The sequence below is a fragment of the Amphiprion ocellaris genome, chromosome 4 (genome assembly GCF_022539595.1).
Source record: "Amphiprion ocellaris isolate individual 3 ecotype Okinawa chromosome 4, ASM2253959v1, whole genome shotgun sequence".
NCBI lineage: Eukaryota > Metazoa > Chordata > Actinopteri > Pomacentridae > Amphiprion > Amphiprion ocellaris.
In genome coordinates this window covers 34,285,822-34,311,815 of record NC_072769.1, presented here as the reverse complement: position 1 = coordinate 34,311,815, position 25,994 = coordinate 34,285,822, and the positions used below count along the sequence as shown (strand labels likewise).

At 38.9% G+C, this 25,994-nt stretch overlaps 1 protein-coding gene across 6 annotated transcripts in view; it reads left to right on the top strand.

Annotated features, from left to right (window-relative positions):
* scrn2 (secernin 2) overlaps nt 1–25,394 on the top strand; it is a 49,769-nt gene extending 24,375 nt beyond the window's left edge. The window contains exons 1-9 of one of the 6 annotated variants that reach the window (XM_055009682.1): nt 11,697–11,847; nt 12,486–12,648; nt 14,683–14,864; nt 15,137–15,336; nt 17,766–17,981; nt 19,395–19,560; nt 21,354–21,534; nt 23,508–23,664; nt 25,045–25,394. In XM_055009682.1, coding sequence (XP_054865657.1) covers nt 12,487–12,648; nt 14,683–14,864; nt 15,137–15,336; nt 17,766–17,981; nt 19,395–19,560; nt 21,354–21,534; nt 23,508–23,660 — 1,260 coding nt within the window. In that variant the 5' untranslated portion in view covers nt 11,697–11,847; nt 12,486 and the 3' untranslated portion in view covers nt 23,661–23,664; nt 25,045–25,394. The other 5 variants (XM_035952685.2, XM_023279952.3, XM_023279951.3 and 2 more) reach the window with 5 other exon arrangements.
* The last annotated feature ends 600 nt before the right edge of the window (nt 25,395–25,994 follow it).

Genomic DNA, 25,994 nt, shown 5'->3' with positions numbered 1-25,994 from the left:
ATTACAGTGCCATCTCGAGTCGGGGGCTTACAAATTCTCCTAATGATTTAAATGTGTTTACATAGTGTGTTTGACAGTTTTTATTTCTGACTCTGCTCACCGATTTTTTATTTTTTCTCTTACTCAACTTTGTGTACATGAAAATGTTTGCAGTTCCTTAAACGCTCTCGAGCTGAAGCTTCTCTTCAAGTGTTGACATTTAGTTTCGTCACCGATCCAGCAGGAATCTCAGAGTTTCATTGTGGCCCTGCAGCATCTATGATCTTTAATGCAGTCATGCAGGTTACTTCGTACTAATTACAGTAAAAAATGGGATCATTGGTTAGTAAAGACTTAAAAGCTGCAGGGCAAGTGCTGACACGTGTCAATCAAAATATGATTTTGCAGCATGCTGCCAGATTCAGGACTTTATAAATATCAACAACTGTTTGTCCTCTTTTCTGGAGCAATGAGAGAAACTGTAAAGGTTTTTATTATTTCTTGCTGCAGATTCAAAATAGAGCTGCGATGTCAGTTTGACTCAAAAAGATGTGTTTCCAGCTTCTGAATTATGGATGGCTTTGTGGACAAAGCAAGATATTTTCTGGCACATTATAGACCAAACAACTAATCGATTAATGAAGAAAATAATCAACTGATTTTTCGACTATTAAAAAAATGAAATTGCTCAAATATTACACATTTATCAAATCATATCCAGTTCATAGAGCAAATTTCAAAAGCATCAGAGTTCACCAAAGTACTGCACATGCAATAAATTAAGTGCAAAAAGCATGAGAATGAAACAGTACATTAAAACTAGACAAAATCTGAGTCAGAATTAAAACAGGATTGATAAGCTATATGATGAAAGTTTAGATAAAATGTATATAAAATGCAAAAAATTAGAGCCATTAGGACCAACCATAGTCCTTGAAAACACATATGTCTTAAGATTTTTCATGAAAATATCATTAGAGGAGGAACTTTTTACTGTGAGGAAGGTTTTTACATTTTGTTCTTTTAACAGAGTTATTTTGTTTGTGCAGCTGAGACAACATTAAAGGGCTGGAAAAATACAAGACAAAAGATTAAAGAATTAAAGTGCAGAAAGAATTCAAAGTGAGTGAATGTGAGGATTTTCACTTTTGTTCCTTTTTTAGCACATAGATTTATTTTTCATTTGATAGGCATGATGCAGTTTAACATAGTCCCAATACAGAGAATAAAACTGATGTAATCGTTTGTAGCTGATGCAATTTTTTTTACTTTTGCACTCAAGTTGAGAATTTACACACACATTACAATTAAAATACACATATTTCATTGTCATAAAGCCACAATACACTACAGACATGAAAATCCAGTGAAAATACTCAGAACAAAGTACATTAATTTTTGATGAATAAGGGAATAAAAATACGTACAGGTGTGTGTTGCCTTCAGTCGGCCCTCAACCTTTGTTGTGAAAACCTAAATCTGTAATCTGATCTCGGTCGCTCTCTTTCTGAAAGTTGAGATGAAGCTGCTCTCATGTCTGTGCAGTAAATATGAGACCTTCATATCTTTGGAATTATTTCAGAGCAGAACACTTCCAACGGTCTTAGTTCTGCAGATCGATTACAAAAGATGGAAGAAGCTCGTGCAGCCCTGTCCCAAAGTTACAAAACTACTTTGAAAGTTACAGGATTTATCTTCGTGTGGTGTTTTTTTTTTTTTTTTTTTTTTTTTAATAAGAAAAAGGAATTTGACCCCCATTAAGTGTCTGTATACAGTGTAAACTTGTAGGGCTGCACGATATATTGCTTTAACATCAGCATGGCAATGTGTGCAGAAAAAGTGATATGAAGTGAGGCAAAATAGCTCAGACAGGAACTTTTTTTGCTGCTTGATACAAAAACAAAACTCACACCGTTCTCATTTTTCATAATGAAACTACAAGAGCAATATGTCTGATAGATGATCATTTTTATTTAAGAGTTCTTGGTTACATTTTTTTTTTATTTTAATGACAGAGTTTGTTGACCTTCAGCTTCCACATGTGCACAACAAAATGAACGAGACAAACACTGAAAAGGATGATTTGATTGAAAAAGAAAACAGTTGCTTGGAAATATTTCAGTAAGAAAACCAGAATTAATGTCATTTAAATCAGCAGCACAAAGCTCTGTGTGCTGAGTGCAACGCCAGATCTGAATGTCATCTAAAGCAAAATCTATTTCTGATGTCTTTACCAAAGTTACTCCATATGAGAAAGGTTCCAAGCAGCTTATTTTCAGTTTTTTAGAAATGTTTTATTGTTATTTATTTTGCATTTCTTTGCAGATGCACTCCCCTATAAAATCACCCCAGTCAACCTATAATCGTTAACTCTTTCAAACAGAAATATTCGCGCCATCTGATGAAAATTCTGAAGTTCTAATAGTGTGCAACAGAGTCCCATTATTATAAGACAACAACAGAGAAAAAATAAAGGAATAAATGAATTCAGCAAATGAAAATCTCCACACAGCTGAGTAAACTCTGTCTACTGAGTGCTGAATTTGAAGTTGATGTTTTTTCCCTCTGTTTTCAAGGTCAAGAATAAGCCTCTTTATGCTCATTTATTTAAAGACACAATCTGACATGTTAGGAAACTCATTCCATGTCTGTCTTGCTGCAACAAACAACCAGCAGCTCAGCTTAGCAGAGAGGTCGGACACGGCGGGAAGAAGCCTTTATGTGAGTAAAAGTTAAAAATCTGCCAACCAGTTTACAGCTTGTATCTTGTTGTCAGACTGTACTTCTGATGTGACGATGAAAAGGTTCCCTACAGTGATTAAAACAGATGTGCTTTGTTTTTGTTGCATCATATTTAGTTGAGTTGCAGCTGAAAATTGTTGTAACAGGATAAATACCATCAGTCTCTCTTACTCGTTTTGTTTTTTTTTATCTTTACTTATTTTTTTCTTCTTACATATACATAAACAGATTAAAATTAAAGCACACAAAAAATGACAACTTGGTAATAACTCATAAAAACATAAGTAATAAGTGTTAACAGTTTGGTGATAACTTCTAATAACATGGTAACAATTGAGTATTAACACGGTAATAACACAGTAATTTGTTTCGCATCAAAATGTGGCCAAATCAACTTGGTTACAGAAGAATAAAAATACAAATAAATAAGCTACTGTTAGAACACAACATGAAACAAAGAAGTTTAAATGTACATTCATTGATATAAGGTTGTTATTTACTCCCTAATTAGAATATGTCAGTTTTTGCTGTAGTTTTTCAAATCATGCTCAGGTGTGGTGATGGAGGCACAGAAAACGTATTATATTACTAATTTTTCACAAGTGTTTCTGATCCATAGAGTTCACTTTGGCCTCACTGTTGAATGTGAGTATGTTTTTTCAGGTGGTAATTTCAGAAAACAGCCTAAACTTTAAAGGTTAGCCTTAATAAAAGCTCTGTTTTCACACTTCACGGGTATAAAATGTGAAATATATGAGCTTTATAGGTGTATGTAGGTGGATTTTTGTCCACTTTTTCCTGTTTTTATGCTCAGCTGTCAACCAAAAAAATCCACAAAATCTTAAATTGTTTCTCAGCAGCTGTAAGTAGGTCTGACTTACTATTCCTGTAGCTGTTTTCTCATGTTCTACACACCCTAAACATACCGTATCGCTGCTCGTTAGCATCTATTGTATATCTGATTACAGTAATTAGTCAGGAACTAGTTTTTGGAGCTTTTGCTGTCGTTTCCCTGAAGGTTTCCATTTTGTGTGTGAGAGTTTATTTCTATATATACAACTCGGGGCTTTCCTGTTTTGTACACAGGATTCCCACCGTAAGGAGCCGGTTCTGATTCTGGTTCACTTGGTCGACTGGCTGGGTTGACTCGCCTCTAGTCCCACGGGAACCACACCGGTGTCCCAGACAAATCCTCCTGCCAACACGCCAGCCTCCAGAGAGCTAAGCCTCACTTCCCCTCCACAGGCAACGAGAAATCCAAGCAAAGTAAACAGTAAGCACCTAGTAGTCAGCTTCCTTATCCTTGTTAATTATTCAAAATCCCGGAGGAGAGACCAGCCCACAGTTGTCTTCTGAGTCACTTTTTTTCCCCCTCTCATACAGGGACTCACTCACCACAGTAGCCCCCCTCTCCTCCTGCCTCCCCTTTCAACTTCAAACCCAGTCATTTCTGCGAGCTGAGCTTTGATTGTACCAAACACCTGTATTTTTCGAGGAGAGACTTCCTCGCGAGCCCCCGCCTCCCATCTTTGATTGTTAAACAGCAGTGGCGCCGTCATTACTGTCTGTGCGACTGATGCCGCCCAGCTTCCCCTCCCATCTTCCACCTTCTGCCTTTTAACCGGAACTTTAATTGCTCTGGAGGAAAATTTGGATTGCTTTATTTTATCTAATTTTCAAAACTCCCCCTTCTCCTTTCTTTTTTTTTTTTTTCTCTGTGCGAGTTGTAAAAACTTGCCTCGCTGGATAATCACAGATTTGCCAACAGCCATAAACTGAGAACTGCAAAAGAAACCTGCTCGCATGAGGAAACTTTTTAAATTTGTAGTAGCCAGTTGGACACAGACACCCAACTTTTTTTTTCTTAGCTCACCAGTAATCCTCCAGGAAGACAGACAGACAGACAGACAGACGAAAACACACAGACACCTTTGCAGAAGTAATACCATGCTTTATTAGACGGCCTCTTCTGCTGCCATCCTGTCTCCCCCCTCAGATTAATATCCTCTGGGCTTCTCACCAGCTGTTTCCGTCCCTTAACACCCCTCATCTTTCTCCGGCCAGCCCTCCGCCTCACATGGCAGAAGGGCTTACAAACGTACAAAATCTTTAGCTTAGTGCTGTGGGTGTACATGTGCAAATGGCGACTCTGGGAAACATATCATGGTGGCCAGACGCAGTGTTGATAAGTTGATGAAATCTTTGCACTTGCGTGGTTTGCACCGTCTTATTTGCACCCACTGGGTGAAGGTAGACCCAGACGGATGTAATGTTACGCTCAATCAGGATTACGAATTTGTTTTGATAAAGTTCAACCACTCAAATATAAGTTTCTACAAGGCCAAAAACATCCACAGCCCATCTTGTGCGTCCTAAATCATCACTTCATCACTCAGCGTAAGTGTTTGTTGTCAGGGTGGTTTGATATATAGGCGTATTTACAAGGTTTGTTTTTCACTCGTCCGTTTAGTTTCACTCTGTCTGTGCTTGTTTGTCGGTGTGGATGTGTGAGTGTATACGTGTGCGAGGTTTTGCCTGGGTGTGTCTGCCTCTGGCTCAGGTGGGTGTTTACTTCTCATGGTGTTTTGTGTGAGGGCAGACAGGATGTGCGATGCTTGTCAGCACGCTGCAGGAGATGAAAGGCCAGAGAGGGAGTAGAAGTAGCCGCTCTGCCGTTCAGGTAACAGGTTGTCTTCTCAGACATTTCTCAGCAAATTGGGCCCTGTTGCCTTCAGCATTCCTCATGAGCCATGAGGAAACGCCACTTACCTTCAAGAAATAACTCAACACCTCCTTCAAACCTGGCACAAGTGAACACCGGTGGGGTCCAGGTGTTTGATCTCGAAGCCTTCAGTCGAACGTTTGGAGGAGCGAAGCTGGCACTCCTTGTTTCCTATGTGCTCACCAGCATGTAAACTGTTATTAAAGCGCTTCAGTAAGTCTGATTGCATCACCAAAACTTTACAGATGCATCACGAGTCAGTTTTAAGAACGGAATGTGCTGGTATGCATATAGATGAGCGATTAGTTAACGATACAACAGCAGTCTGGTACTGACATTGGAAATGACACTGAAAGAATGGTGTCAGGCCCTGCAATGCAGCCGAGCGGGTTCCTATTATTAGGTAGAGCAAAAACACATTTTTAACACAGGTGAAGTTATTTCCTTTGTGTTGTGCATTACTGTACAGTGGATGGGATTACTGTGAGCTGCATTACCGGTTTATGCAGTCAGCTATGGTAATTTCTAGAAAGTAAAAATAAAAATCAAGAGAAAAGTTTTGCCATAATGTCATTTGCAGTTAAAGTATCAGTGGTTATCTTTCACTGGCAACTGCTGGGAATAATTGATTTAAGCCTGAATTGGCTCTAAAAATGAGTCAGTCCCCAGACGCCTCCATGTTAAAATATCCAACTTTACAGCAGAAATAAACATGTTTACAGTCTGGTGCAAAAACACGCTTTAGCCTTTATAGTTAATAACCACATTAAAGCTCTCGATTACAAGGAGGTGAAGGTAAAACCTAAAGACAACTAGAATAAAAGACACTAGCATCCGGCAAGGCTGTAACGGTCTTTCAACAGCAAGAAACAAAAATGATGTGCATTTTAAAAATCCATCCTCTGCATACTTGCTGTTTAGAATATACCTATAGATGTGTGTTTAATGAGTATTTTCAGTTTATGCAAAGAATACAAGAAAATAATCTAACACAAAAGAGTCATTAAGCTTTGCTGAGGTGAAAAGGTTCTTGTATCAATAAAAGCAAAATGCAGCAAAGTGCAGCATGAAAGATAAAAAGCAAATGCATTAGATTTGTATGGAGCAATGAGGAAACCAACTGTCCTCACAGTATTATATGGAAACAACCATAAAAGCCATATTGTCCTTGGTGGCTAGTTTATTGCAAAACTGGAACTCTGCAAAAGTGCAGTTCCTCAAATAACCACTTGGCACTGGCTCCAAAAGTCAATCCCCATAGACCCCCATGACACGTGTAAATGTGCAACTTTACAGCAGAAGTAAACAAATTTAAACCCTGGTACAAAATCAGCTTTGGTTTCTATAGCTAACTTCCCAATTGAAGTTCTACATTTGGCAAGAGGTGACAGTAAAACTAAAAGACAACTAGAAGCTATAATGGTCATTATGGGTGAAACAGGTTATCCAGCATGACAATGAGCCAAAGCACACAAGCAAGCCACCTCTGAATGGCTCAAAAAGAACAAAATTGAGGTTTTGTAGTCAAAATCAGGACTTAAATCCAATTGAGATACTGTGGCAAAAACTTCAAAGGGCAGTTCATGCTCAAAAACCATCTGATGTGGCCGAATTAAAACTGTTCTGCAAAGATATAAAAGACTGATCACAAGCTACTGCAAACATTTAACTGCAGTTGTTGCTGACAAGATTGTAATGACTGGAGCTTTAAACTGCTGTTCAGAAAACCTGTAGGTGACATCATGAAGAGTTCATCCATCTATACAGTCAATGTTACAGCCCCAAGATGGTCTAAGAGACCCGAGGGTGACAGAAGACTGGAGGAGGAATGTCAAGAATCAAGCTCAGCATTTCAGTCATTTTTTTATCACCAGTTGAAGAAGTCACAGTGAGATTTCAGACCAAAACAGCAAACCAAAAGTCCCTAAGTAGAAATAAAATCACAATACTAACTAAATTACTTCAGGAAAAAGGGTACAATCCTAAACGTGACTACCTATGAATACAAATAAGTAAATAAATAAATAAACCTGAAGAAAATTTGAAATCACATAAATAGAACATAGGCAAAGAGAAAAACAGCAGCAATAACCTATGAGTTACTTAAATCTAGCAACACTCTTGCATTTAACCTAGCAACAACACAAGAGCGCTGTATTCAAAGTCCAAACCAAATAGCTTATGAAACACTACTCTTGGTGAAAACAGGTGGCAAAAGATGGCTAGGATTCCTAGAAGAGCAGACCTCAGGGTTTAAATTCCCCTAGTAGGATGGTGATTGGCTGCAGGCTCGTTAATCCAGCCAATAGCAGAGGGAGGAGGGCAGGACCACAGTTGAGGCCTGTGCAGCAGCTGTAGACTGTATATAAATGATCTGACTCACTGAATGTAGATTGAAGGTATAAATTTGCCACTGGTCGCTCATTAGATGCAGGTTTATCCTCCTTTTCTGCAATCTGCATGCTGCCGTTTTCACAATTATTTTCACAACAGCAACAACCTCCAGGCAGCAACGTACAACACTGAAAATTTTAGCCTTTGGTGAAGGTTTGAATCGTGCAGACCTGCTTTTTTTTTATTCCATGTTCTGTCTTATATTTATTACATTACTTGTCCTGCCGTTTAAGGCTTTTGCTGAGGTATTGTTTTAGTATCAGTATCCAAATATTTAGACAGGTGCTTGTCAATCATGATATCCACAACTTAAAAGATGCTTTATTGTCTATTTTCCTGTGCATGGAAACATAAATTACAAAATAGACATCATGCTGTATTGACAGAGATTTGAAACTAGTGATTGAGACCATAAAATACTAAGGAAAATGTTTATTGAGGTAGTAAATCAAGTGAAATTAGGATCATTTTCTCATTGATTTCTATACAATCAGACTTAATTTTGAGACCAGAGGAGTTGCCCCCTGCTGGCTGTTAGAAAGAACAGGTTGAAGTCATTTTAAAAAATGGTTTCACTTTTAAGATGGATCCATCTTGTATTTACTATTAGGAAACATTAGCATTTATTTGCAGATTAATACCACTTCAATATTTAGATTTGTTTTTGTTTGAGTACTGCTACCACTAGTACCACTAGTACTTGTGTGAAATGAAAGCTCTTTGGAAGCTAAAATCTCCACTATGTTCACTCGCTAGTGGCTGATGTTGACTACTGGTGGTGGGCAAGTAGGTGTGATGGATTTATTGGTGCTTTTTCTTTTAATGTATGTTGCTTTCACAGGGAACATGAAACAAAATACATTAAAATGGAAGCAACTGTGACAGAAGAAAACTACAAAGTCAGATAATAAAGAACAATACATAGTATTTGTCATTTTATTTCTATAGTTTCTATTAATTTTATCTACCCTTGATGCCATTTTGTGGATATTTTTCAGTCACCATTTTTGTTTGGCTCTAGAAGAAGACATAAAATGGCATGTGGAGAAAAACACCAAATTAATGGTCAGGCAACTCACAACTTTGGAACCAGGAAAGACTGAAAAACTGCGTTTTTAAAATCTCAAATGTGTCCCTACACCCTACGGTGAAGACATTTCAGTGCAATTACTTTCTACTGAAAAAACTAATGACTAAAATGTGCAATTTGACCTTTTAAAGTCAATCAATGCAGTGCAGAGAGCAGGGAAAGGTGCTGGGGAGTGAGTGTGTCTAGAAAGACCGAGACAGGGAGTGTCAGCGACATAATTCAATGAAACACCAGCGATGGGAGACGCCCACTTGATAAACTACTGACACACAGGAATTGGCCCAACTTTAATTACACTGATTAGCCAACATGTGATCCAGAGCGCTGGTAAAAGTCAGTAGTATGCAGTGTTGATGTCACAGCGCTGAAGACTGTGACCTTTTCCTGCTGCAAACATGAAAACAAATTTATTGAGCTGGTTTCAAAGAGTTTATTTCACTCAGTAAATGTGTGGTGGTGTTCATGCAAATGCTGACTTCATGTGATTGTTTCATTTTTGACATTGCTTTATGCTTGTACTTGCATAAGTAATTGCTAATGTATTGGTAAAACTAGATATTTGGCTAGAATTTACAAAAAGACTCCTTCTTGTCCACATTTTTACAAAGTAATACCAATTAGTTAAAAACATAAAATGTGAAATAGGTGATTGCATAAATATTTGTCCTCTTTAAAGTGACTAACCTAATTGAACACAGATGCAGCCAGTTGTTGCTAGAATTCACACACTTAGAGAAATTTAGATCATCTGAGTGCAGTGAATGTGTCTTACTGATTGCAACTATATCATGAAGACAAGAGAACACTCCAAGAAACTCTGAAAAGTTTATTGAAAAGCACAAGTCATTGGGTGGATACAAGAAAATGTCCAAGTCACTGCATATCGCTTGGAATACATTTAAATTCTTTATTAATAAATGGAAGGAGTATGGCACCTGAAAACCTGCTTAGAGAAGGTCATCCTTAAAAACTGAGTGACTATGCAAGAAAGAGTGGAGTAAGGGAGGCCACCATGACAACTATGACTCCTCTGAAGAAGTTACAAGCTTCAATGGCTGAGATGGGAGAGACAGTAAATACAGCAACTGTTGCCTGTTCTTCACCAGTCAGAGTTCTATCAGAGGAAATGGCAAAAAGAAAGACACAGCTGGAAAAGGCTCATAATAAATCTCAACTAGAATTTATCACAAGGCATGAGAGAATGAAGAGAAAGAAGGTTCTTTGTTCTGATGAATGCAAAAAAAGATTTTTGGCCATCAGACTAGATGCTATGTTTGGCAGATGCTAAACACTGCACATCATCATAAACACACCATCCCACTGTGAAGCATGGTGGTGGCACCATCATGGCGTGAGGATGCTTCTCAGAGCAGGCCTGGAAAGATTTGTAAAGGTAGAGGGTAAGATGAATGGACCAAGATATATTGAAATCCTGGAGGACAATCTTTCTGCAAGAGAACTGGGACTTGGGGACAGCCAACGCTTCACAGAAATGGTTTAAAGGCTACAACGGGAATATTCTGGAGTAGCCGAGTCAGAGCCCACACCTCAGTCCAGCTAAGAATTTGTCGCTGGACTTGACAAGGGCGGTTTACTCATGACCCTTGTGCGACTTGACATATTGTGAGCAGTTTTGCAAAAAGGAAAGGGGTAAAATTACAATGTCCAGATGTTCAGGCTAATAGAGAGACCTATCCACAGAGGCTCCATACTGTAACTGCAGCCAAAGATGAAACTACAAAATGCTGACTTTAAGGTGCTGAAAAGGTGCAATCAATTATTTCACAGTCTATATTTATTAATTGACATTACTTTCTAGATGTAGTTTTGTAAATTCTCGTCAAAAAGCTAAATTATATTGATCGTAAGGGCAGACTTCCAAGTGGGGGTAAGTACTTTTTAACCCTCCTGTTGTCTTCATTTACAGGCACCAAAAAATATGGTTTCCTTGTCTGAAAAAAATCCAAAAATTCAGCAAAAAAAATCCCAAAATTTCAGAAAATTTGCAAAACCTTCAGGAAGAAAATTCCAATAATTCCTCAAAAGTTTCCCTTAAAAGTTTTATTTAAAAAAAAAAAAAAAAAAGTCCCCCAAATTTGGCAAGAAAATTCTTGTAAATATTTTCAAAAAATTTGTAAAAATCTTCCAAAAATCCTAAAAATATCTGAAGTGATTACATATAAATCAGTAAAACTTAAAATAGTTTCTTTAAGAACATTAACAAAAAATCAACCAAAATCCAGTGAAATTCGCTGGATTTTGGTTGATTTTTATGTGAATGTTCTTAAGAAACATTTTTAACATTTCTTTTTTCCAAAAATTTCCCAAAAATGTTGAAAATGTGGACATCAGAAGTTGCACTGTGAATTATTTTTCCCCACATTTTCAAACTTTAAAACGAGTCAGTTTTGACCCTCAGGACGACACTAGGGTTAAAATCACTGTATATTTCTAACAACGTGTGTCTCCTCCTTATGCAACCTTGTTTACTCGAGTGAATGCAAGGTCAGAGGTTTTTGGTGCAGATCATCCTTTAAGTCACACAGACATGAACTCATCAGTGAAGGCTGCAGGCATTTTTGCATTTAATCACACTTTTCTTTATTGATATCAAGTTAAATAAAGCATAAAAGATTTTTTAAAATCCTGCTTTGACAGTGGACTGCGCAAACTTGCAGGATTTAACAGCACGACTGTAATTAAGAGTGTCGCAGATAAACAGGAGGATGCATCATCCCTCCGGCCTGCAGCAGCTTTTACACAGGTGTGGACCGAGTTAGACGGTGATCTGAGTTTGTGGCCAGACGAGACGAGACCTTTAAGTACAGACCTTTGGATTGCGCGGTCACGTGATACGGTATCTCCAACCTGCCTTCTCCCGGCCGGCGGCGCGCTCCCACCATTGAAAAAAAAAAAAAAGGTAAACATTTTGCGCAGCGGCTCCGTCCTCCCCCTGCACCCACTTTACGCACGGTCGCCCCGCAGATCCGGCCGCAGAGAGCCCCGAGAAATCCGGCGGCGTGCGCGGACAGCTCCGGGCAGCAGTGACAGGCGGTGAGCGGCTCTGCTGGGCCTGATCTCCGGGAGAAACACGGATCTCCAGCCGCCGGATTCATCTGCGACATTGTGTGTGTGTGTTTTGTTTTTTTTTTTAATTTATTTTTGCGACATTGTTTCCGGATTGAAAGCGATTCGTGGTCGCAAAGCGATAATAAAGCAACGTTGCGGTGGGATTTAGCGAAGATTACTGTCAGTAAAGTGCTGCACAAGACTGCCTCCTAATCCCTGTGTGAAAGGGATGGGCAGTGCACCGGCTGGAGCTGAGTTTCTGCAAAAAGCTGGGTGGAGAACGGAGGGATCGCTTCCTCTTCACGCCACACATGCACATTATGGTCAGAGGGAGGAGGCTGACACTGTGTGCTAGATGTCCAACACACTGTCACACTCTTATCATTAGTTTGTGTACATGAGGTAGTTGAGTTTTAATTCCTCCCCCCCAAAGACAGCCTCACTTCTCCACTGCTCTGTTATTTCATGTGTTTGTGTTTGTTTTGACAGGATGGCAGAGGCTCCCACATCATGTGACTGTTTTGTGTCCTTGCCCCCTGGATCTCACCACAACCATGTGATTTTTGGGAAGAACTCGGACCGACCCCGGGACGAGGTGCAGGAGGTGGCCCACCACCCTGCAGCTTCTCACCCTCCAGGCTGCCTGCTGGAGGTAAAGCAGCACCAGGACGCCCGCAGTCACTTAAAACACACTGACAAGTTGCTTTTCAGGCTCTGGTGCTGTGCAGAAAATGAAATATCCAAATATCGCCATCTGAGGCTGCAGCTAGACTTTATGTCGAAACATTCTTTCTTATTAATATTTAACCAGAAGTGACTTTAACTCCTGTTTTGCCTCTCAGCTTCACATTAATACAGTTTGACATCCAGTTCTCCTGTAAATGTTCATTTTTTTGGTATCAGGATCTGACAACAAACTGTATTTTTCATCCTGAGCAGAGACCTTCTGCTCTTTCCCCCCAATACAAGTTTGAAAAAAGCTTAAAAACCTCCTAATTTGACCAAAGATTTCATGTATGACCAACTAAGATCCTGCCAGTAAGGAAAGTTTCTTATGAAAAACATCATATTTCAGCCTGAGTTGTTTCTTGTATCAATATTGAATGGCAAACTGTATCTTAGAGAGGCCTTAACAATAAGCCTAAAAACTCGATATCTGACATTTGGTTAAATATGTGTCTACATAAGATCTCCCCTGAAAGGAACGTTTCTTTCTGAAAACATAATTCTTCAGTTCTGACTAACCACCTGTGGTTTTATCTGTACAGGCAAACAGCACAATGGGGCTGTCAACAAAACACCAATAATAGCTACTTTAAATTCATGACATTTCTATGATGTTTTTTAAGACTTAGTGTGCATAAAAATGGGAAATTATGATCTCGTGTTTGTGGAGACATATCGAGACAAAACATTTGTAAAATCGTGTATTTGCCTTTTGACACTCAGTGATTATATCCTGTTTTTGAGATGATAAATTTAGGCACTTGTAGCACAAACTATGTTTAAAATACATTTAAAAGGATGATATTTTCTTAAACACAGAGTCTACCTTCTTCTGGTAATTCCACATTTGTCTAAGTTTATTAAAGGGATGTGATGCAGGCAGACGAGGAAGGTAGAAACTTGTAGCAGAGATTAGGAGGAAGTCGTGCTGCTGTCTGGAGAGTCAGACTTTGTTGTGATAACTGATAAATGCAGGTCTTCAAAATGTAACAGCAGACATCTGATTCAAACCCTGACATTGTGAGACATCAGAAACAGGATATTCAACTTTCTGATGAAATGTAATAGGACTTTTAGAACAGATCACACAAGTTGTTTAACCCTCTGAACTCCAAGCACTTCCTGTGAGTTAGTTTTTTAAAATTTTATTTTATGCAGATTATTATTATTTACTTTCTTACAAAGAGTTTGATGAAAAGTTCGATACCTCTGTTGTCTGACTGTTAAATATGACGCTACAGCCAGGAAACAGTTAGCTTATCTTAGCCTGTTGGACGGTAAATAGAACTCACATTTTATCTTTATTCAATCTAAAGTTGTTAAAAAATGACAGGTTGTTGAGGTTATGTGCAGGATTATTTATTGCTGGACTGTCTCCTCATCTGACTATCACGGAAGCCAGTGTCAAACTATGCTTTGACTTGTCACATTTTTTTTTATAAATTGCCAAAAATAACCTGTTTGCTTTAACCAGTATTTGTAAATAATTCAAAATTCTGAGCTTCTCGGCACAACTGAGAAGCCATGACTGACTCGGCTGCAACCGACAGACACATGAGAAATTTCATGTTGCATTTCATAGGAAATTTGAAAATACTATTGCAGTGAAAAACAAGCCCAGAGTGAGTAAAAATGTGAAGGAAATACAGACAGACTTGCAGTTCAGTTGCTAAAGCATTGCGCTATGAATGTTTTCACTGCTTTACGGGAGTTGCTCATCTATCGCTGCCTCCATCAGTTTGTCAGTTTATGTTCATTTTTTTGTTCAGATCTGAACTGAGGCATCAAAGTTACACAACAACACAGACAAAGAAAGTTGTTACAATTGAGCTAGCATTGTACAGCAACTCTGATATGTCTGTGATAAGATGTTCTGCTTCACATGCTGCAGCCCTGCATGCAACTCTAAAGTCACTGTGCAGTCCAATATAACTTCAGTATAAACTGTTTGTATGCGCAGTGCACATACATCCAGATCCCTCAGGTGGAGCAGACCCATGCTGTCGTCCTCAGCAAACCTGCCTGGATGTGGGGGGCTGAGATGGGAGCCAACGACCAGGGAGTCTGCATCGGGAACGAAGCCGTCTGGACCCGAGAGACGGTCTCTCCTGGAGAGGCTCTGCTGGGTATGGACCTGGTCAGGTGAGCCGATACTACTCAATAATAGAAAAAAAAAGCAGCTCAGCAATGAAGGGAAATGAATGTGACTGCTGATTAAACACAGTTTGCAGTGGAAGTATTACCTTAATCCTCTTTGATCAGGAGGGTGTGTAGATTGTCAGGAGCGTGTTATGACAGGCAGCTCGTGTCTGAAAACACCGAGCCGGCGTGGAGAGCAGCCAAGTGACTGAGCAGCATTTCCTCCCAACAACAACTGATCAGACGGTAGATAACAGCAGGGTTTTGTCCATCAGACTGGGCCTGGAGCGAGGAGACAGTGCCTGGGCGGCGCTGCAGGTCATCACCGGCCTCCTGGAGCAGCACGGTCAGGGCGGCCAGTGCAGGGAGACTCCAGAACCCTTCAGCTACCACAACACCTTCCTGCTGGTGGACCGAGCCGAGGCCTGGGTGCTGGAAACCGCCGGGAGGCTGTGGGTGGCGCAGAAAGTGTCAGGTGAGGCTGAAGGTTTGGCATGTTTGAAGGTGCACAGTGGAGTTTGTGGTTGTTGTTTTGATGCTTTCGGCGCTGCTGCACAACTGTGAAGCTGACAGACTGAAAATACTTCAACACGTAAACACAGCCTGCAGTTCAACCGGAAAGTCACAGAATTTTTGCCACTGTTGCTATCAGTTACATCTGAATCAGCAATGATATCTTTGTTGCAATACAGAGCACATGATTTTTTACATGTTTTTTTACAGAATATGGTTAAAGTAAATAAAACAGGACATGTAGAACATAGTTATTTTGATGCAATGTCACACTTTTTACTTAGAATTTGGTTAATATTCCCAACAAAACTGAAATCTGAGAATTTCAAGCGCCATTCAATCCAGCATCCGTCCATTATCTATCCACCGCTTAATCCTCATTAGGGTCATGGGGAGCTGGAATCTATCCCAGGTGACTGAGGGTGAAGACAGGGGACACCTGGACAGGTCACCAGTCTGTCACAGGGATACATATAGAGACAAACAATCACTCTCACATTCACACCTATGGACAATTTAGAAGCATCAGTTAACCTCAGCATGTTTTTGGACTGTGGGAGGAAGCTGGAGAACTCAGAAAAAACCCACACATGTACAGGGAGAACATGCAAACTCCATGCAGAAAGATCCCAGACCAGGCAACAGTGCTTATGTCATTTTGGTTATTTTTAAGAAAATAAAATTCCTGTCAAACCCACTGGCATAATGTTGTGTTTCAGTGGGTTAATCTAATACTCAACCAACATATTAGGCATGTCTATTTCTTTAATTAATGTTTCTATCAGGTTAAATGTTAACTGAAATGGGTTAAAGGATGTTGTCAAGCCCCAGCTTGCGTTACATGATAACGCCAAAAGTATGTTCTCCAAGCAGCATTTAAAAAAAAAAAAATGTTTTCAAGATGTTCTCAAGGACTTACGTGATTTTCATAAACCATTCCTGTAATGTTTTGTTTTTTTTTTAAAGTCAGAACATTTTACCTGCAATATTCGGAGGATGTTGCTGAGGAAACACATTACTGAACATTGTTCTGTAAAACATTTCCACAGTATTACATGACAACACAGGAAGGATGTTCTCAATGTAACTTAAGCACCAAACAGGTTTAGAATCTCTTTAGTTTTTCCCGCCTTTAAGAAGAACTTCCTGGGAGCTTAAAAACAACTTCTTGCTGAAAACATTACTAGGACTTTGCAGAAATTTCTGAATAGAAACATGAAAAACTCCTGCTGGGTTGATTATCTTTGCATAAAGGTTGGAAACAGAAAATATCAGGTCATGTAGCTCGATCCAAAGATGACATCTACCTGCCTTTCTGCAGCTCTTATGGGATCTTATTGGTGTCTCTGCTGGGTATCTGACAACCTCATAGACCTCTTCTTCATAGTCATGAACAAGAAAAAGAATATTTCCAAAAATGTTAAACTGTTCTTTCTTTTCTTTAGACCTTTCAGGATCATATTTCAGTAGAGCTTCTGTGATTTTTAGCTGACAATTTTAAAGTGAAGCTGTGACATAAACAATAAACAATCAATCTGTGCAGAAACAAATTTTAAAGTTGAACGTTCTCTGTGCAGCATTCAGAACTACCGCATGTCACTACAACACCTGCATCTCAGACCAAAACAAACTAAACTTCAGCTCCTGTTTGTGATCAGTGAGTCTCATTAATCAGACTCTTGTCTTCACTGCAGCAAAGCTCAAATTTTATGGACATTTCAGTTTGTGACAGAGCAAAAGAAATGAGATGGGTTTATTGTGATTTTGCAGAAAATGGTACCAAAATGTGGAGACGTCTTGCCTAAATCACTTCACCCAACTCAAAGTGTGTTGTAATCTTGTTAAAGTGATTTCATGCAGGTCACACATGTTGAAAGTGATGCAGAAAAGTCAGATTTTTGGTGCTCATTCAGATGTGAAGCTGCCATCAGAAAGAAATGCATGTTTGAAAGAAGCTTAAGAGGAACAAGTCTGAAAGTTTCATCTTCTGAGAACCATGAACGTCGCCTCATACCTCAGTCGTGACAGTCAGTATCGTCCTTAAGGCTGCAGATAAACCAAACTGAAGTTGTTCATCGAGTTCTCTGCCGCTTAATCTGCCCAAACCACACGTGAGGTTTGAAAATCCATATGAAATATTTAAATACTTACGGACTCTTTAATGTGGAAACTAAATTGCATAGTACGTAAAACCCATTTAGATCTCGTTTCGTTGTCACCGTGAGACCACAGCTTATATAGATGGTTGTATAATTCAGAGTGTATTTCAGATAAACCTCACAAGCTGCTCCATTTACCGTGAAACATGTTTTACACTAAGTGCGTATTTCACTCTAATGAGGGAAGATTTTCAGGTTCTTCACCGCACTCACAGAGATTTCCTGCTTTCAGATCCGGTGAAGAACATCTCCAACCAGCTGACCATTGGTACTGAGATCACGGCTGAACATCCGGAGCTGCGCAGCGTCGCTCAGGCCAACGGCTGGTGGGACGGCGAAGGAGAGTTTAACTTCTCTCAGGTGTTCAGTCCAGAAAACCCTCCCGCCCGGATGGAGCTGGCCAAGCAGCGCTACAAAGGAGGAACCGAGCTGCTCCAGCAGCACGACGGTACGTTTGGATTTTACCTTTAACCCTCTGCGTCAGCGTTTCCCAACCACCGGGTCGCAGACCAGTACCAGGCCGTGGGTTGTTTGGTACCGGGCTGCACAGAAAGAATAAGCACTTCTTGGTGTTTTATTTTGTTTCCGGCAGAATGTGCAGGTTTTTTTATCTTGAAAAATGGCTAGGTTATCTTCCCATCACTGGCGTCTGTGCTTGTTTCCGACACTCGACTCTGTCAGTTAAGGTTAGAGTTCGGGTTAAATGAAACTGTTAATCAAACCCCTACCAAAATGAATACAGAGCAAACGTCTATGGAGAGCCTCTTTGTAAACAGAGAGAGATAAAAAGTAAATGCATATTCAGCAATAAAAATAAACTTTATTCATTTAGGGTGCATTTGTAAAATAAAAAAAGGATTATTATTTGTTATGTATCTGTATTAGAATTTGTTTAAAGCTTAGATTTAGTAATGTTTCATGACCTCACAGCTGAGTAGTATAAAGACTGTTTAAAACTTTTTTTTACTTTTCTGGCTCATAAATGGTTGAATTTTGGTGATTTTGTAAAGACAACATGCTTTCATATGGCGCTGGTGTGGCTGGGCATGGGGCTGCATAGTGGATCAGTGGTTAGCGCTGTTGCCTCGCAGCTAAAAGATCCCCGGTTCACGTCATCACCTCTGCATGGAGTTTGCATGTTCTCCCTGTGCATACATGAGTTTTCTCCGGGTTCTCCGGCTTCCTCCAACAGTCCAAGAACATGCTGAGGTGACCTGATGATTCTAAATTGTCTGTAGGTGTGAATATGAGTGATTGTTTGTCTCTATATGTAGCTCTGTGACAGACTGGTGACCCATCCAGAGTGTCCCCTGCCTTCACTCTAAGTCATCTGGGATAGACTCCAGCCCCCCCGCAACCCTAATGAGGATTAAATGGTGTATAGATAATAGATGGATGGATTGGTTTCGGTGTTCAGAGGAGTGAAGAGTACAGATAGGGGTCTCGTAACTAATACGTTGTAAAAAAAAAAATAGTAATAATCAAGAATTTTTTTAAAAAATGCTCAAAACATAACATTTTTGAGTCATTTCTGCACATTGTGGGTTTTACAGCTGTTAAATTTGCATTTCAGGTGTAAAAAGTTCTTCCATAATACTGTCAAATGAACCTTCTTCAGGTAGCTCAAGGTCTTTGAAGTTTATGAAATCAGTGCTCAGTCTCCTACTGAAAGGCTAATCAGTGTTTAAATGTATTTTTAAATATCAGGAGGTAACAGAGAAAGCATGTGTCGTTATGTGACAACGCTGTACAGGAGAAAATGACTGTGAAAACTTCAAATGACTTCAGAGCCATGAGCTGTTGTTTTAAATGTTTCGGTCGTCATGTCAGTGTCTCCTCTGTGTTCTCTCTGTTGTCTCAGGCTCAGTGACGGTGGAGGTGATGATGTCCATTCTGAGGGATAAACCCAGTGGAATCTGCATGGACTCTGGAGGTTTCTGCACCACAGGCAGCATGGTGTCGGTTCTGCCCACGGACACCAGCCTGCCCTGTATCCACTTCTTCACTGCCACCCCAGACCCCTCCAGGTTAGTCGCTAACTCGGCTAAGAATTCATTTTAGGTTAAAATAATCACTTCATGCTGTAATCAACCATGTACACTACCAGTCAAAAGTTTGGACACATCTTCTCATTCAATGCTTTTTATTTATTTGTATTATTTTCTGCATTGCAGATTAATACTGAAGATTAACACTTTTTTGTTTACAGCGTAATCACATGTATTCTTTTATAGTTTTGATGTCTTCAGTATTAATCTACAATGTTAATTATATAAAAACCATTGAATAAGAAGGTGTGTCCAAACTTTTGGCTGGTAGTGTATATTATGCTACATTCAAGAACAGGTTAAAATATTGGATTTTGCAGCTTCAAAAGTTGCTAAAAAAAAAAGTAAAGTCATTTAAAAGAAAGTTTTTTTTAGAGTGCTAAAGACCCGCGGTTTTCTATTCTATTCTAGACGTCCATTTAGTGCACTGCAGGTCAGAAGAACATAATAACAAATATTTACTCTGGTTTAACCCTCTGCTTTTTCATTTGCTCCCATCTCATTTTTCCTCACTATGGTCTCATTTTTCACAGCAATACAGGACAACCATGAAGGAGAGAGAACTCATAAATATATTTTGAACAGTAGGACACAGAATGCCGTACATCAGAGGAAAACTGAAAATGCAGTGTGAATTTATTTGATTATTTATTTTAAAAAGGAAACAAAGAAAGTGTACAGTATGTTGTGACTCTACACACAATAGATATTTACTGCTTACATTTGTAATTTCCATCCAAGCCTTTTTCTCCTCAGCTCTGTGTAATTTCCCTCACATTTTGTCTCGTGACTCTCGGTCGCAGCTCAATCAGTCTTGGCTTCTCGGTTGTGCCAAGGAACACAGAATTTTCAGTTTTTTACGGATACTAGGTAGAGTTATTGGTTAATTTTTGGCATTTTTTAAAATGAGACATGTAGAAAAAATATATTTTCGTGAAATACTGTTTTTTAAGCTTCGGTTGCATTTTCTGATCGAACAGCATGTCACTGATTAGTAGTTTAAGGATTCTTTCTGTTTCTGCAGTGTCTGGCATATAAATATTCAAATTTTAATAATTTCTTTCAAAAAACATATCGTGCCTTTCAAACCAGCCTCAGGTTTTTCCTCTTGGTTGGTAAAATGAATCACTCAAGGACATTGCCTTAAAACGTCAATGATACATTTAAGTCAATTAACTGATCACGTTAAAATAACATTCTCTGAACATTTTTTTTGCTATGTATCTGTGTAAGAACACTCTAAAGAATACATGATGACACAACTATTTCCTGTCTAACCAACCTGTCAAATATAACATTACTGCGTGTGTTATAAATGTTGCAAAAATGCATGAAATTCCTCTTCTCTTTTATTCTTTGTATATTCAAAATTCAAGAGACTGGTGCAAAAAACTTTGATTTTAGATGCATTTCTGGTGTGTGGTGGCTTTTTCTAGGGGGAAAGCAGCAATAGAAATTGATGTAGTTTGTCTTTATGGCATCAGAAACACAATTAGCATCAATAGCTGCATTAAAGAAACAATAGTAAGTAGTAATAAGGGTATAAAAATTGCTTAAAGATGGAAAACAGAATATTACAAGTTTAGCAGCTACAGATGAATATGTTGTACAAAAATTGTGAAATACTTCATTGAGATGTTGAGACGAACGCTCTTTCGCTTTTCATCTTTACTCTCCTACATTCTTTCCTCTTTTGGTCGATGGGATTTTCTGAGCCTACATTTCTTTCTCTTTCCTGTTTCCCTCCCTGCTGACCCATCCCTCCCCGGTAGGTCTATATTCAAGCCTTTTATCTTCTCGGACTGTTCTACCCCAGTGCCAAGGGTGGTCTCCCCGCAGTTCGGCCCAGACGACCCGGTCAGGAAGCAGCCTCGCTTCCAGAGCCAGGTGGACCGCAGACACGACCTGTACAAGGCCCACCAGGTGGCCCTCAGCAACATGGACTCCAACCCGGTGGGTGGTCAGCGACACGCAGAACCAGCCAGGGCTGGAGGGTTTGATTCTGCACACATGAGAGTTGATCCGGTTGCTGATAAATTACAGTTGGCAGAGGACTGACACTCCCAGCAAAGAGCAAAACACGACAGAAGCTCACAGCGTCAGCACAGACTAAACAAAAACACTCTACAAGTGCACATTGAAAGCCAAAGAGCAGGGTTTGGATCTGAGCAGCCAGAGCTCTGCAAAGCAATTTTCCATTTAGGCCTTTTAGCTGATGTCCAGTCTGAGATTATGTGTGTGGTTTTAAGGTCACCTGGAAGTCACAGGAAGGAGAGTGTCCTGTTTAGACTGAAACCTACCACAAAATGTACAGACAAGATGTTGTTGTGCATCAGAGTAATAACAAGTAATCCCATCTCAGATCACCAACTTCTGCTCAACCTCCCTGATTTGCCTGAAATTATCATGTTATGTATGCATATTTGTGAAATTTCAGCTTGATAAATCAAATACTTTATAATTTCTTTTTAAATTGCCCTTCAACACACTTAGCCGTTTTTTGCACATTGAAATTTGAGGCTGTTTGAAGAACAATATCTGAGGAACTATTACAGATAAAAGCCTGAAATTTTCACTGTTTCTTATCACGTGTTACTGATTCTGAGCCTGCAATGTTGGACAAGTCGATCAAATAATCGCCGATAAGAAGTGAGTTCAAATTTATAAAAAATTGTAATCTTCATGTAAAATCCCATCTTTGAGCTCACATTATCAAAAAAACGGAGAATGCGGAAGTCGACTAGTGATATTTTCTGAATCGTATGTAGCTATGTGTCACAATAATATAAAACAGAATATATAGAAGGCTTTTTGATGTCAAATACTTTGTCTCAAAAATAGAAAAAAAGGGATTTTTGCTCAATTTCATAATTGATTGTGCAAGTGTGACAAATTATACCTCAAAAACCAAAACATTGGTAGGTAACTAGATAAATAATTGATATATCAATCTTAAAATTTCACAGTAATTTTAAATATTCATAATTTATGATGAGAAAATTTTAAACAAGATGGACATGGTTGAGCAGAAGGTCCCTGAAGAACTCTAACATTAGCTAGCATTAAATAGCAATAAAGTATTTAATTTAAAGGTTCAATTTAACAACAGGCTCGACAGAATCCCAAACATCGAGGGGAGCTTGTGTTAAAGAAAGTCTTGTGGGACAGAGATCACAGCTTAGCATTTTGTTTCCTGCATCACATGCGCCACATGACTACAGGGACACAACACTGTTAAATGATCTGTATGTGAACACAGGCCGGAAGTCATTAACCGTTAGAGACATCTCTGTCATGGTGCTCCCTAAAACCCCACAATGCTCAGAGACAGTTGAATTTCTTTGATAATCAACACACACAACATTTTTCCAAGTGTCCATAGATGTTACCAACAGTGGGGGAAAAAATGGTGACTCTACATGCAATACATATTTTATTACTTACATTTATAATTAGTTTGCATACTTGTCTCCTCTTTGCTAAGTGTAAACACAACCTGCAGTTAAGCTGAAAAATCTCATAATTTTTGTCATGTGACTGTTTATTGTAGCTGAGACTTACTAATGACTTCATGGTTGTCACAAGGAGTGCAAAATTATGTGTTTTTTTTACAGAATCTGGTTACTGCAAACAGTTTATTTCTAGAGGACTTTTAATTAAAACATTTAGAATAAAGCGATCATGATAAAATGTCACAATTTCAAGTTAGATTTTATTCAGTTTCTGACAATCCTGGCTTTGATTATTAGTATAATATGGGAGATTTTGTAAAGACAACATGTCTTTCAAGCATGCTGACAGTTTTTTTGTTGTTGTTTTTTGCACTATATCAACATAGAGGGCCTTTGAGTCGAATATCTCTGCTGCTCCAGTGCTGTCTGACTCGAGTGTTGTTGTTTTTCTGACAACTCCCTGTTTTCTCTCAGGATGAAGGTTTAGCCATCTACAACATCCTGAGGGATCTGGAGTCACAGTGTCTGAGCGAGATCTCAGCGATGCTCAGAGGGGAGATACCCGGAGACGAACTGGGCGACTTGTTTTTCGACTGCGTGGACACAGAGATCAAGTTCTACCAGTGAGGAGGTGGGAGGCTTCAGCAGATATTTACTGCTACATGAATGAGTCCAGGTTTTCCGGGCATTTTTTTTTTTTTTTTTACCTGCAGTTTTTAATCCTAAATATAAATTTACAGTCGCATGGCAATGCATCTCTTCCATTTGCACTACTGGTTATAATATATTGTCAAGAATGGCACAAAAAGCACCTCAAACTCTTCTACATCACCACAGTCTTGGAGAATGCCTTGAATACACCAAATGTGACATTACGTTATGCTGTCGCTTCTGAAATATATGAATAAAGAGCCAAGTTTCTTCTGAAAAACGTAATACTTCAGTCTAAGTAACCACATGTGGTTTGTTTTCTGTTTTCTTTTATAGCAATTGGCATCCCAATTTATTTATTTTTTCCCGGTATTTGAGTTAAAGTAAGTAAAGTTTGTAATATTGCACCGACACACTTTAGTTGTGATGTAGAAGAGCAGCATGCATTTCAACCCTGTGAACTCCAAGCAGTTTTTGGGCTCCTGTTTTTGCTCCTGTCGCATTTTTATTCACAGCGGGCTCATTTTTCACTGCAATATAAAAGCCTGCTCCTCAATGCAACAGAACAACCACGAAGAATCAGAGAGAACTCAGAAATGTTTTTTGCTCAGTCTAACAAAGTTGTGCTGCCAGAAATTAGATTATTCTGATTATTTATTTTACAGAAACTTTGTAAAGCATGGAATGAACATGTAAAATGTTAGTGCCTACAGGTGTTACTGATACTGGGGGAAATGTTTACTAGAAAAATAATGGGTTTTTTTTGTTGTTTTTTTTAAACTGATTCTGATTAAAGTAAACAGTTGGAATTTGAAAAATATCACAGAATAAAGTGATTTTGGTGAAATATCATGATTTTAGGCATTCATTAGGTTAACTTAGGGCTGTTGGAAAGTTGAAAATCTGTTTTGTTTTTCCAGTTTCTGGCTTTGATTATTTGTGCGCTTCTGCAGATTTTTCATATATAACATACTTTTCAAACCTAGCTGCAGGTTTTGGTTTTCAGAGAGCCAAAGTGAATTAACGATTACTTGTCCTCATCATGAATCATGCATCCATAATGGTCAAATTTTATACGTGATCCATTGTAACCATGACACAAAAGCATTGAAATGCACAACAAAAGTGGCATTTTTAAAAATATTTTTAAAGCATCCCTTCACAAAATTTCTTCCTGTAGTTTGTATTCTGGATTTATACTGTGTTTTGGGCATTTTTTTGCAAATTGTAAGACATTAGAGCCTCTCTACAGTTTGAAAGAAACTTCAACACGTCAAATCTTGAAAGCTGTGGTTCCTCCATGTGTGTGAATGCGCTTAGAGTTTATTAATCCTCTAACATGTGCTGGCCTCTGTTACAGCGCCCTCCGGTGGACACCCCCAGTACTCACAGAGTGGCAGCAGAAGACCCAGGGACTGTTAAAAACCTCGTCCGATCGGCCTCCACCTCACATCTCTGGCCCCATTCCATCCTTAACACAGACTAAATGTCTAAATGCACATGTGATTGGAGCATATTTAATCATCCGTATGACCCAGGGAGCTGCGACTGCACCTCATTTAGTGACTTTAATGACGTAGACTACACAGGCGCCATGTAGAGCTGTGTGACGTTTCACAAACATTTTTGTTTGTTGTTGCAAATGAATGGGTTGTCATTTTTGTTTGATGGCTACCTGTAGGAGAGATCTAATAAAGAATGTGCATAGCCTGTCCTGAGTGGGTTTTCATCTTTTTTTGGGGTTGCACATGCAGACTGTTGGAAAGTACGTTTAGTTAGGTTTTGTGCTTATTTAAAAATTTTGAGGTACTTAAGTATTTCAATTTCAAGTGTGTACTTCCACTTCACATACATAGAGGGAAGTATTTCTTTATTTTCTGCTTTTTTTAAAAGATGATTTTACTCAGGCTTTTAAAATGCAACACATTTTTAAAGGTTATACCAGTAATTTCCAACTTTTTTGTGATTTTTTAAAAAGTTGCTCACAGCTCCACCATCATTTTCCCTTTTAAGCTTCTCACATATTTTTATTTCAATAAAATGATTGACAATCTCAGCAATAATAGTTAAAATCCAAGATAAGAAAAAAATTGTAAATAGATTTCTTCCTCCTTCTTCCATTAATCCTGTTTGTACCTCTCAGATTAATCTGAATATAAAACTTGATGTAAAGTAGTTCAAACCTGCAGCTGCTACAACAGTAACCTGCTGATGACACACTGATGCTTGAGTTTTAATATTATAATGACGGCACATTTAGTAATACATCAGTCAGAGGGACCGAACCAGGACTTTTAGTTCAATATTGAA